This window comes from Aulonocara sp. 'chitande type north' Nkhata Bay, linkage group LG5 (genome assembly GCF_057382095.1).
Source record: "Aulonocara sp. 'chitande type north' Nkhata Bay isolate Kocher_YH1m ecotype deep benthic linkage group LG5, A_spYH_male_GT1.1, whole genome shotgun sequence".
In the NCBI taxonomy this organism is placed as follows: Eukaryota; Metazoa; Chordata; class Actinopteri; order Cichliformes; family Cichlidae; genus Aulonocara; species Aulonocara sp. 'chitande type north' Nkhata Bay.
In genome coordinates, this window is record NC_141348.1 from 26,040,427 (window position 1) to 26,053,438 (window position 13,012).

Sequence of the window (13,012 nt, forward strand, 5' to 3'; positions counted from 1 at the left end):
TCTTCTTGACAGCTCAGGAGGACACATATAGATTGCATACATTTTTTTTGAGAAAGAGGTCTCAGACTCCTGTTTCTCACAGAGGAGACTGAAAACTATGTTCAGATGCAGCCTAGCAGGAACCCACCACTTACAGTAATCTGATTTAATTAGCTGAAAGGGAGCAGCCTGTGTGTCTCCAAGTGTCACAGTAAGTATTAAATTACTGTGATATTACTTACCATGATCCTGACAACATATATTAGGATCCTCGCACTGGATTATGTATTGTTTTGCAAAACCCAATGTGTTTGTGTGAATGTGGCCTACCCATGTAAAATTTACACTTGATTCATGTAAGACCCAGCAGGCAAAAATCCTGTTTGAGAAGTAAAGTCACACCACTGAGTTTTAGTGATGAAAGTAGCTTCCTATATTAACTACCACGCTTTAAAATTAAGACCAGGTAAGAATATAAAGTGAGGGGTTTGTACTTGCGTGTGCAACTTAGTGGTTAAGAGGTGGGGTTTCCTTGACATTTAAATAGCAATGAACAACTGTTTTTGTATCCTCTGTTAGACAGATCTCTTAGGAGAACTTTCTAGACTCTTGGCACAGAGCACAAGGACTGAGCTGTATTTATTTTTAACAAGTGGACAGCTTGATTGATCCACTTTCATTTGGAGATTATAAAGTAAAAGAAAAGACTGCTGGTAAGACACATAATTACTACTCTTTTAAAAAATGACAGTTTTAAAAAGAAATTGAAGGTATTCACAGCAGTGGCATAGCACTTTTTAGTGTTTAAAAAATGTTTAAAAAATATCTTGAGATGTATAACTGATGCTATCAATTTTATTTTAATGCAGGGGCACATGAGATGAGACATGAGAGTTTTTCTCGCTCTACACTGCCTAACAATTCAAATCAACCTCACTGTAAAAGTGACAAACTAAGCCTATAAACCTGAGAGGTCACCATTTCCAAAGTTTAGTGTGATCTGCAGGTCATTTAAGCTAGTTGATGAAAATGCATCAATCATCTATAGTGCATATCGATTTAAATACACTATATCATGGATACTAGACTTTTTTAAGCAAAAACTTACGTATAGTTAATATTTTTTAGTTTGCATTTATTAAGCTCTTGTTTAAACAAAAGGAAGCAAAATAACCTTTCCATTCCACTTCCGAGTGCTGCAGTTCATCCATTCAGGTTAGGGTGATAATCAGATCTAAATCAGGAGCAAAACACTAGATTTTAATCTAAGATTCGCTTTTATCAGTGAAACTTCCTTCAGGGCAGAACTCGAAGAACAGGCTAACTTGATATTAATTCACGAGGAGGGGGGTAGGTTTTACTGCTATGTACATTTACCCTCAAATTCAAGCCATATGAAGCTGTGATCATGGTGAAATATTTTTATTCTGTAAAGTAATGTGAAATGATGGGAACACTGTTGGGAAGATAAACGGGAAAACGCGGATAAAATACGTCTTTCAATAACTGAACACCCCCCTACTCAGGAAGTAAATGCAATGAACTGTTGTTGCTCAACTCACCACTCCTGCCATGGTCTGGGAGAATTGATTAATTAGTAGTCATCGATATGCATAGAAAAAAGTGAGGTTATTCCTCACATGGCAGGGCAGTGGAAAATAACTTACCCGACGATTACATGAATGGAATAAACTTAACTTCTCGGCTTCAGCGGAACAGGTTAGAATGGACACGAAGAAGACAGCCGTTAGCTAACTTAGCACGGTAGTCCGTTTCAATGAAACTTTGAGCTAACGGCGAGGTAACGTTCGGTAATGTATTTATATAAAGTATATATATGTGTGTATATATATATTTTAACATTACATGTTTACCAGTAGCCTATTTAGCTAGCTTCCCACAACTATTTTCAAAGTAAGTAAAAGTAGTTTTAATTTCCTTCCTGAAGAATAGAGGAAGTTTTTTTGTATGACTTTATTTGGTATTATTTGAAAATACAAATGAGTAATGAGGTAATAATGTAGTAATAGCTCACAGAAACCTTCGTGAGCAAAGCAAGCGAGCTTTGCTTGCGAACGATTTCCATATCTATATATCTAAATATATAGATAATAGATTATAAATAGATTTGAACTATTTCGTTTAGGTTTTGGCTGAATTTAACAAAACTGCTTTGTCTTTTACAGACAAAGAGGGGTGAAGGGTGAGCTGTAACCATGGAGGCTGCATTTCACCCTTTCTTCACCACAACTGGCCAGCTGCCCTGGTTGCTTCTGACTGTGTTTACATCGTGGACAGCCTTTTGTTCTGCAGAAATAAAGCAGACAAGAAGGCCATTATATACCCAGAAGCCAGTTCTTCTTGCCTGGAATGCCCCAACACAGGAGTGTGAACCACGACATAGAGTAACCTTATCTTTGAGCCAGTTTGACATTGTAGCGACCCCCAATGAGGGCTTTGTGGGGCAAAACCTTACAATCTTCTATAAGGAACGTCTTGGGTTGTATCCCTATTATAAGCATGATGGCAGTGCGGTGAATGGAGGCCTTCCACAGCTTGTCAGCCTCACTGAGCACTCAAAAAAGATGCCCGAAGGCCTTAAAAAATACATAAAAGTGCCAGGGGCAAAAGGTTTGGCTGTTATTGACTGGGAGGAGTGGCGTCCTATATGGGTCAGAAATTGGGATGCTAAACTTATCTATCGAAATAAATCCTATGCAATGATAGCCAAAAAGAACCCTACATGGACCTCAAAACAAGTGGAGAAAGTTGCAGAACAAGAATTTGAGCTATCGGCTCAAAGATTCATGCAGGAGACTTTGAAACTGGCCAAGAATATGAGGCCCAATCAGCTGTGGGGCTTCTACCTGTTTCCAGATTGTTACAACCATGACTACAACAAGAATGGTCTGCAAAACTACACAGGCCACTGTCCTTCAGTGGAGGTGGACCGCAATAATCATCTCAACTGGTTGTGGATGGAATGTACAGCACTTTTCCCGTCAGTATACATGGAACCTGTGCTACGCTCAACGAGCCAAGGGCGCCTTTTTGTCCGGAACAGGGTGAAGGAGGCAATGCGCCTGGCATCTGTTGGGGATGGATTAGCACGTCCTGTTTATGTTTACACCCGACCTACCTATATCAGTCAAACGACTCTCCTAACTGAGGTTAGTTGGCTAGAACAGCATTTTATACAAGACGATTACACTTTGATCAATACAAGTGTGATTTAATTTAGATCATCATTATTATTATTATATTTACATTATGCAACAACACACAAGCAAACAAAGCCAACATTAGCCTAAATTTGATGAACATAAATATACTTTTTAAAAAATAAAACTATACCATCTGTTTCTGACGGAGACACACCAATTTGTTGTCCTTCACCACAATCATCTTCAGGTTCTCAATTTTAATTCTTTGGTGGAGTTATTATAAAATTAAATCAGTATTTATAGTCACTTACACCTTCCATATACAGGTGTTAGGAAATCTCATTCAACTGGCAACTAGACATTAGTACTGGATATAAAATGTGTGTATATTTGACTGTCCTACTAAAACACAGGTTACTGTATGATTTCACTGAACAGCCCTGAACTGTTTTTGTTTTTAGACAGATTTGGTCTCCACAATTGGTGAGAGTGTTGCACTTGGAGCTGCAGGTGTAATCTTCTGGGGCGACACCTCTCATGCAAGCAGCAGTGTAAGAACAGTATTTTCTATGCTTCTTTGATGCTGAACTGCTTGGTGATTAGTGGCAAGTCAAGTTAACGTTTCTTTTTTGTCTTCCAGGCCAACTGCTCAACCCTAAATGATTATCTTAAGGGACCGCTGGGTCGGTACCTGCTCAATGTGTCCACAGCAGCAGAGCACTGCAGTCATGTGCTATGTAATTTCAGCGGCCGCTGTTTTCGCAGAATATTGGACAGCGATATATATCTGCATCTCAGCCCTTCAACACACAAGATAACTAGTCAGAGTGGCCAGCTCAAGGTTACAGGAATGCTCAGCCAAACTGAGAAGACTTTTTTCCACAAGCACTTCCAGTGCCAGTGCTACAGTGGGTACAGGGGTGATGACTGTACTTTGAAAGAAAAAGAGCCCAATAGAGCCTCCTCTGTATTAGGGACTTGGCCTCTTTGCCTTTTACTTCCGCTCGGACTCCTTACTCTTCTACATTGAGGAAACAGAGACTAACTATTTTCTGTTTCAGCGAGCCTAGAAGTGGACAGTTTAGACTTTTATGCATAAATATGGAAATTATATTGATGCATTGACAATACCAAGTAATCTGAGACCTCCCCAAGCTGTTTTTGTCCTGGCATGCAGACCGATGGAACATAAATATCTGTGGGTAGCAAGTTGCAGCAACAACTTGCTGTCAGTCTGCCCCAGGGCAGCTGTAGCTTGCATCCACCAGTGTGTGAACATGAGAGTGAATGAATAGTGGAATTGTAAAGCACTTTGGGTGCCTAGAAAAGCGCTATATAAATGCAATCCATCATTATAACAATGGGCTGAAATGAATGTCCTACCACCAAGATTACCTTGTAGAAAATCATGCCTAAAATCAGTCTTTTCTCAAAGTAATCACCAGATAAATGGATGTTGAGTAGCTTTACAGGACCTTAGTGTAAATGTTTTACTGTCTCCATAGTGAAGAGAAGCCAAAGATATCTATTTTTGAAAGCTTTTTTTATGATTGGTTTAACATCAGAACAACAACACATGGCTTAAAGTAGAAAAAGTGGATAAAAGGGAACAGACGCACACATATTTACAGGTTATTGGTGCCTCATGGCAAAACAGACACTACATTACAATAGTATTATATAGTATGAATATCAAGCTCTTAAGTGTCTTATTAATGAAATACAAGCCAGTCTTAAATCTCTTTTGTATTTTTTTGCTTAGAGAAACATCAAGGATGGACCTGCTTGTTTTCAGTTCAATATTGTGCCTTAACAGGGCTGAAACCAGCTCTCTTTTGCAGTTGCAGTCTTTATGTCCTTGCTTTATATTGATATAAACTCCATCATGGCTAACAATTTTATTATAACCGAACAGTGCAGAGCAAATACATACACGTTACAAGGTATCCATCAACTTAAATGGATATCACTGTGAAAACAGGTCATAAAACATTAGGAAATATATCAGACTGGCAATTTAAACACAACTTGACACTATAACTGACTGTAGTTTACACATTTGCCCAACAAGCCAAATAGCCCCCAGTTTGATCCTGGGAAGACAAAACGGATCGCTTTAGCATTTCATCAGGAAGGGCATCCGGTATAAAAAATCTACCAAGTCAAACATGTGGAGCTAACGGCTGTGGCGACCCCTGAAAGCAGGGAGCAGCTAAAAGTTCAATATAACTGATTATAGCTGATTTCAGCTTGTGTCTGATGTACTGGAATAGGCTATATGTTCGCTCCATTCATAACCAAATGTATAGGATTGCTTTGAAATTGTTTGCAACTGTCTAACTGAATATTAGCCGACTGAAAAAAAATGTTGTGTCAAGGATCTTGCCGGTGATACTGTGTGAACAGCAATTACTGTAGGTACAAGTTCAGAATTGTTTGTTCCCAATATAGCTGAGCAGTTGCATGTTTTATACAGTAGGTACTAGTTTCAGTAGCTAAAATGAGTTATGAAAGAAGCCAGCAGGTGGTTTTTCACAAACACGGTAGTCTCAGAATTGCACAGCTGGTGTTGAATCGTGATGTTATATGTACTTATATTGCATAGGTCTTCAAGTTCTGCACTTTACTTTCATGCAGAGTTGGACTGGGTGTCATTACATGTCGTGAGGGACAAAACTGAGTGAATACTGTCAGTGCATGACAGTGCTATAGTGGCTTTTCGCGTGTAATGTGTCACATTGGAAATACTCTGTTTCACTGTGAATCTTGCTGAAAAGCAAAGGGTTGCCTCGATGGTTGTTATCTCTCTCCATCAGCTTTCATCTTATTTTTTTAAGAAGTATCCAAAAAAATTTAAGTCTTTTTTTTTTTTTAAATAATAAACATGATATTCTTCTACAGCAAATGTTTCTCAACATATTATTTCAAATAGTATGCAAAAAGCACAAAAATAAAGATCTTGCACGGTAAAACTTGACTAGAACGAGAACAAGAAGAACGTTTTTAACTATTTAAAGCAGATTTTGTGATTCTGTGATCAGTAATTATGTTCAATATTAAGATATAAATAATGTAACTGAAATGTACTGGTTATTGTTTCAAAGCAAATTAACAAAATCAAAGTGTTCTGTATTTAAAAATTTCATATTTGTCTTTTGCATTAGAGAATTACATTATTAAAATGTCTTTATATATGATTTCTTTGTCTGTTATTTCCTTACTCTTAGCAGAAAGGAGGTTCTGCTTTGTCAGGGAGATTCTGAGCGCAAAGTCATATGAAAAAGAGCTTTTAGAGCTACCTTTAGCAGCAGTCACTTGAAGTAAGCATTTTCTGTGTTCTGTGTGACTTTAACAGTTTGTCACATCATTGAGGAATTTTGGGAAACTTTTCTTTACATGGTTGCTTCAGTTCATACCTTCATTTACGGGCAGCACTCTTAAGGTCTCACAACAGCATTTCAATCAGATTGAGGTTCATGGTTGACTCAATGTTTGGATTAATGCCGTTTATTATAGTCAGGTCCTGTGGCACCAAAACAAACCCAAATCAACACCCCTCCACCACTGTGCTTTAATTCATATAAGAACACAAGTGAATTCTTAGTATGGAATATTTTTTAACAGAAATGACAAGTTCTGGTTGTGCATGAAATACCTTTTTTTAGGACAGCCTATCACAATTGACTTGCGGTTCAAGTACATAAAAAATGTCATAAAGATTTAAAGAGTTAAGTTTGATGTGAGATAGTACTAAAAGTATGGTCTTGAGTTTGGGGGTGTCCAGGTAGACATTTGAATTAGATTTCAGAGAAATGACTTTGGTTTATGGCTTCATCTTTTTCTTTTTTCAATTTTATAATGCTATTTTTTTTTCTATTTTATTTTTTTGCTATGTTTTTATCCTGTTTTATTTTTACTTTAATTATCTTGAGATGTTTTACCTTATAACATCATCCTAATATATTATAGTCAGTATTTATTTTATTTTTTTACTTATTTAATATTAAAAAAATATTATTGTAAAAATTTTACTTGAGATATTTGTTTTGTCATATTGTGTTTTATTTTATTGGAAAAAATACTGTACTTATATGCCAGTCTATCTTGTTATAGGTTGTAGGTTTTATACAGCGTCTGGGATAAATGGCGTGTACTGCATTTTACTTTAGAGCTTAACATTCTTTTGAGCGCTCAGTTACACTTTACATTTATTATTATTTTGTTTTATTTAATTTTTATTTCTGCAAGCTTTGTTAGGTTCATTTTCTAAAAGTAAACCAAGTATCCAAAACCTTTAAAAAACAAAAATAATTCACATCTTCGCTTTCGGGAAAGAAACTTTCAACGGGAAGTGCCGTTGAGATTAGTGTTGTGTGCAGCTCTTAAAGTGCTCCGACGAGAAAAAGTCGGTTTAAAATCGTGGTAGATTTAATTTATATCGGACAAAAATTCTTTAGAATGCGTTTGCGCTACTGTCTTTCTCGTCTGTTGGTTAATATCTCGTCTACTTTGAGTTTATCGGCAACCACTCGTTCATTGACCGGGTAATTGGTTTTACTTTGTTAGAAGAATAAAGATGTGCATCTGTGTTTAAGTACAATTTCTCCTCTCACTTTGAAAAGCTAAATTAGCCATCCAAACGAGCAGCGAACCGAAGCCTTTCAGCAACATTTCCCATCACTGGCAACCAGCAACGCCGAGGACGATGACGATAGAGAAGAAAGCCTCGCCCCTCCGCCACTGAACGTGTTTAATTACCTCCTCTGTGTCGGTATGTTGCTGCATAATGCAGGTCGCCTCCCGCTGCGTCCCATTGTGCGGGTTTAGCTAGTACCGGAGCAATACAATTAGCTGGTGCTAGCTGTCATTTTCATTTGGCTCGATTATATTGGTCGTCTTACTGTTTTGCACTGCAGCACCAAACAATTGGAGTCACTAATCCTGGCTGTATCTAGGTTTGTTTGTTCATTCTGTTACCTTGCAAATCCACCCGTCCCCAAACATTTTTGTCCAATTGACATTTATTAAGCACCTTTAGAGTGAACAGTGTCTCATGCGGGGTGTGCAAGGATTATTCATTTGCAGTCTGTCTCAGCTTGCATTTAGATGATTGTTTCCAAAGGATCTCACCTTCAATCTTTTAAGGAAAACCAATTCACTTCTAAATGTTAATGTCCACCTAATTAAGTGAAGAACTGCCAAGCAACAAACACTTTTTTGGTAGCTTTACATTAAAAATGTTACCAGTCAGCTCTATTTATTATATGTGAAGATGAAAATCAGCTGTGTTTATCAGCAATGTGACAGTAAATACTTTAACAATACAGGTGAAGTTTGCAATTTGTAACCACATATTGTGCAGGTAAAACCACAGGTCTGGGTACTAGTCCTTTCATCCATTTATACAGTGCCAGACGAATAGCACTATTGTGTGAACCGGAATAATATGAAGGGCTTTCAAACAATTTACTGTTTACCGCTTTCTCTAGATCTTTCATCTTGAGGAAATGAATTTCTTGCGCAATCGTCTCGTTGTTCTGGGCCTGGTATTGTTGGCCACGTTACTGCTCTACCTTCTGCTGCCATCCATTCGCCAGGGCAGCATGGAGCCATCCCTGGAAGCTCAAAAAATGGGGCTAATGGCCACCCCTCCTCTTCCACTTCCAACTATCAATGTGTCTATTCGCACCGGACAGCTGCCTGGAGACCCCCCGCTGTTCTTCCGAGAAGCTTTACCAGTGGATGGAGCTGGACGGCAGATACTGCCAAGGTGAGCTTATCTGAGGACATAGCATGCATTCCAGTTTTAATTAATATCAAACCAATTTACAAAATTAGTTAATAAACCAGATGGCGATGGTGATTATCACAGGATTGGTTTGTGTCTGCTCTAAAATCCCGGTTAACACAGTTATGTGTTTGTGCAGGCTGCAAATTGTCTTATTGCATGGTCAGGCCTTCACATCCAAAACCTGGGAAGAACTTGGTACCATGGCCCTGCTGGCAACTAATGGATATCAGGCCTTGGCGATGGACCTACCAGGTAGAACTTAAGTTGAATCAAACGTCACAAGCACTAAGAATTTGATATACCTTTATTTGATATACCTTTATTAGTCCCACAAGGGGAAATTTCATGTGTCACTAGTGATGATCATCTTGCTTATTACAAGTATTTGCTATCGGACACAGTATATTAGTTACAAAATAATTACTTAAGTTTAATTATACAGTAAAACAATAAAACAAAGTTTGCACACTATTGGCCGTTCCTCAGTTATATGAAAACAAAATTATATTCACAATGAGAATTGAGTCAGTAAGTTTTATTAATGTATTGAGTTTATGAGATGAGTCGACTGACAGCATACATTTAAAGTAAAAAGTAGGCTACAGCAGTTTTCTCATGCACATTTTTGTAGTTATTCAATAGTGCAGTTGGTTTAGCAAGCTCCGGTTTCATGAGTTAATAGCGCACTCTTGTGGTTAAAAATATTTTTACCTGCATTGTATGATCGCAGACCTTGAAGCTCACTTCAGTCTAGTTTATCATACTTATGCTAGCCGATATATGAGCACTGATGTATGATTACGTATGTTATATGGATTGTTGGTACTCACTTTGTGATTAAGTACAGCATCCTTTCGGAAAAGGGCTTAAATGTGGGTTGATGTAAGCAGGACAAGCCTTACTTGAAATTTGATGTTTGCATGTAGTTTCCAACTCTGCTCCAAATCAAGGTGAACTGAGAAGCGGTCTGAGCAACCAGATTAACTAGAAACACCTAAAACGACAAAAGGGAATGCTGGAAAACACTTTAAAATCCCACTCTGCACACATTCCTAAATGATTGCTTTGTTTACAATGGACATGTATTAAAGCTGATTCAGATTTTTGCGTTTAGAAGTTCTCTCGGAAAACTGCTGTGGAAACTCTTTAGTTTGAAAACATTATCTCACTGAGTGAGTTATTTCATACGAGAAGTGAGGAAGAGCACAAATGTAAATGAAGGAGGCTAACCTGGAGGTTTATTTATTTTTGTAACCAGTTATCTTGTAAAGTGTTTTAGATGTGGTTTGAAAAAGAAAAGACCTAACCCCTGATACAAACCAGACTTTAATATATACATGTATACCTGACACCATGAGGAAAAGTAAAGAAAAACTTGAGCTTGTTGGTTCGGTGAACCACCAGCACACCTCACTCCAACAGGCTCTCCTGCACACAGTCCTCAATAATAAACTACTCTACAATACCGAACATTACGGCTAACGTCTCAGTTTTCCCATTTCAGTCCAGCTAGCCAGCAATGAATAACCGGTTATTGCTTAAGAGACAGAGAGTGAATGACAACAGTATATCTTTTATTTATTTATTTTTTTTTGTGTATTTTATTATTAACATAAAACTCATTTATCAGCCAGGGGCAGCACAAAAGGGATTCCTTAGACTACGTTTTAGTTTTTTTCCCCTTGTTTTCCACCTTGTTATCAGTTCTCTCACTAGTTAGCGGACACAAACTAATGTCAGTCGATTAGCAATAACCAACCAACCCAGTGATGTCACATTCTGTACTCTCACAAGATGGTGCTACGCATGCTCGAAGAATTACTCGAAGAATAACTTTAAATACTTAAAAAAAAATTTCAGCTTAAACCTGTGAGAGTTTCTTGCACTAGGTGTAAATTAACTTTAATATATGTAGCGTAGTGTTGTAGTGTTATCTATTTAAGTTTATTTAAATTATATCCCCCTTCTTTTATATATATTTTAAGGATATGGAAAATCACCAGACTCGGAGTCTCTGAAGACTGACCAAAGTCGAGTGGATCTCCTTTCAAGGTTCATGGAGTCTTTGGGGGTGAGGGCAGCTGTGCTTTTGAGCCCATCGATGAGTGGACATTACTCCCTCCCCTTTCTCATGAAGAACAGTGCTCAGCTACACGGTTTTATCCCTATAGCACCAGTTGGGACCCGGAGTTACTCTGCACAGCAGTACCAAAATATTCAGGTGAGAGAGGCATAAATAATGATGCGATCTCTGAATACAATGACTATAAATACTTACTGTATTATAGACGCGCACCAGATAAGAAGTTAGCTCCGGGGCGTCGGGCTAGCGATTTTATATATATATATATATATATATATATGTATATGTATATATGTGTTGTAGGATGGGTGTCTTCCTCTTTGACTTCTTAGTCCTGTGTCCTTTTCAGACTCCCACTCTGATTGTGTTTGGAGCACAGGACACAAATCTGGGTGCCCAGTCCCACAAGAACCTCATACAACTCCCAAATCACTTCGTGCTGAAGCTGGAAGGAGCGCGCCATGCCTGCTATATTGACAAAACCAGAGAATTTCACCAAGGATTGATTGAATTCCTCAGCAAACTGAAATGAGTGGCAGAATACCTGGGCTAGGATGGAATAGTCATTTTTTCTTTGAATGTAGTGACCTGGAAGTATAATAGGAGCTGATTGAAATCTCTACATACTAAAGAAAGTGCTTCAGTGCTTCCTTTTTTAACTCCTTTAGCATAGGATACACTGGACCATGCTTTGTGAAAGGGCAGTAGGTAAAGCCAACCCACAGTTCAAAGCGACACACCATCCAATTTTTCATGAAAATATAACTGAAAAATCATGCAGGTAAATGGTTCCATTTCAATCCAGCTCCAGTAGGTTCCATGTTATGCCATAACCTGCTGATATGTTTTAAACCATCAGTGACAGGCTATGATAAACCTACAGGCGACGTATGAACTCTAGGCTGCTGTAACTAAATTAGCTTTTATGTTGTTTCTCTCTGTAAAGAATTTAGATTTATTTAAAAAATATATATGAAGAAAGACATGAACTATATTAAAAATGATGATCAAAGTAAATCTAAGGTTTAGCCTTTAGGATTATCATTATCCAATTTTAGTGTAGGCACAGGAAGCCTACGTGAAACATTAAAGTTTCACAGCAGGTGCTCGTCAGCAGCACCTGCTGTAACATTATTGATTAGTCTAACGTAAACGCAGTCGAGCCCTCCCCCACATCTTTCTTTTACTTCATGATTAGTGATTAGGAAAAGACAGGAAGATGTTTTTTTCGGCCAATCAGTGGTTGACTGTAGTGACGTAAATCAGCAGAATTCTTATTTCTTGTAGAGAAAAAAAAACTTTGACAAGGGAATAGCTGTTATAGGGGATGAGGTGGGGTGTCCGCCCTGGACAGGTCAACACTCTGTGGTTTGGAAAATAGTGTTTAAAATTTTACATTTAACAATATAGTATTTCAGATGTCACAAATGCATTATTTTTCAGTTCCTTTGCCGCCTAAAAATACAAGAGTAATTCAGCTTATCTTGTTAAAAAAACAAAAAAACAGAGACTTGTATAGTGGTGAGTTTTGATTCTTGTTTTTCTCATCGCCTGTTGCATGTAAAAAATATTTAATGTGGTTTGAGTGACTGTTACCATTTTTGTGGGTGACATGTAGGTTACTGTAAATAAGCAAATGTTGCTTCCACCTGTATTTGAAAGCTTCTGTTAGTTTCACATTTAACAAACAGCATTTCTATAAATATCTGGTAACCATTCTGGCTCCCATTAAACACAAGCTGTGCTAAACAAAAGCAAACACACTTGATGCTCAAAGTAATGGAGTTTAAAAAACAGTAAAAGAAAGTGTTAACAATGTAAAAATAATTTAAAAACCAACTCTTGTATTATATAATATTGAAGTTGTATGTAATATATTTTCAATGAGTTTGGACAATCATGGAAAAAGGAAAATACGTGCACTGCTTAAAATAAAGGCAAAAAAATCTGTGCTTTGTGTATTTCATTCAGCATGCTGTTAAGAAGGAACAAACC

General features: G+C 37.6%; 2 protein-coding genes across 5 annotated transcripts; both read left to right on the plus strand.

The window, feature by feature from the left end:
* Positions 1-1,522: 1,522 nt before the first annotated feature.
* Positions 1,523-6,334, plus strand: hyal2b (hyaluronidase 2b). Of its 3 annotated transcripts, none has more exons than XM_086292544.1 (4): positions 1,523-1,790; positions 2,166-3,149; positions 3,605-3,694; positions 3,784-6,334. In XM_086292544.1, the coding sequence occupies exons 2-4, from the start codon at positions 2,196-2,198 to the stop codon at positions 4,171-4,173; spliced, it is 1,434 nt and encodes a 477-aa protein (XP_086148670.1). In that variant the 5' UTR covers positions 1,523-1,790; positions 2,166-2,195; the 3' UTR covers positions 4,174-6,334. The 3 variants fall into 3 exon arrangements, with proteins under 3 accessions (XP_086148670.1, XP_086148669.1, XP_086148671.1); XM_086292543.1 differs by having other exon boundaries at positions 1,523-1,780; XM_086292545.1 differs by having other exon boundaries at positions 1,523-1,698.
* A 1,183-nt stretch (positions 6,335-7,517) lies between these two features.
* Positions 7,518-12,977, plus strand: abhd14a (abhydrolase domain containing 14A). Of its 2 annotated transcripts, XM_086292547.1 has the most exons (6): positions 7,518-7,687; positions 7,766-7,914; positions 8,633-8,913; positions 9,071-9,186; positions 10,920-11,155; positions 11,367-12,977. In XM_086292547.1, the coding sequence occupies exons 3-6, from the start codon at positions 8,651-8,653 to the stop codon at positions 11,547-11,549; spliced, it is 798 nt and encodes a 265-aa protein (XP_086148673.1). In that variant the 5' UTR covers positions 7,518-7,687; positions 7,766-7,914; positions 8,633-8,650; the 3' UTR covers positions 11,550-12,977. The 2 variants fall into 2 exon arrangements, with proteins under 2 accessions (XP_086148673.1, XP_086148672.1); XM_086292546.1 differs by having other exon boundaries at positions 7,518-7,914.
* The last annotated feature ends 35 nt before the right edge of the window (positions 12,978-13,012 follow it).

Excerpts from the sequence above, each read along its gene's own strand:
- hyal2b (XM_086292544.1), top strand. The coding sequence starts at position 2,196 with ATGGAGGCTGCATTTCACCCTTTCTTCACCACAACTGGCCAGCTGCCC. Across the intron at positions 3,150-3,604 it reads AAACGACTCTCCTAACTGAG|ACAGATTTGGTCTCCACAAT; the intron begins GTTAGTTGGCTA and ends TTTTGTTTTTAG. Across the intron at positions 3,695-3,783 it reads CCTCTCATGCAAGCAGCAGT|GCCAACTGCTCAACCCTAAA; the intron begins GTAAGAACAGTA and ends TTTGTCTTCCAG.
- abhd14a (XM_086292546.1), top strand. The coding sequence starts at position 8,651 with ATGAATTTCTTGCGCAATCGTCTCGTTGTTCTGGGCCTGGTATTGTTG. Across the intron at positions 9,187-10,919 it reads CTTGGCGATGGACCTACCAG|GATATGGAAAATCACCAGAC; the intron begins GTAGAACTTAAG and ends ATATATTTTAAG. Across the intron at positions 11,156-11,366 it reads AGCAGTACCAAAATATTCAG|ACTCCCACTCTGATTGTGTT; the intron begins GTGAGAGAGGCA and ends TGTCCTTTTCAG.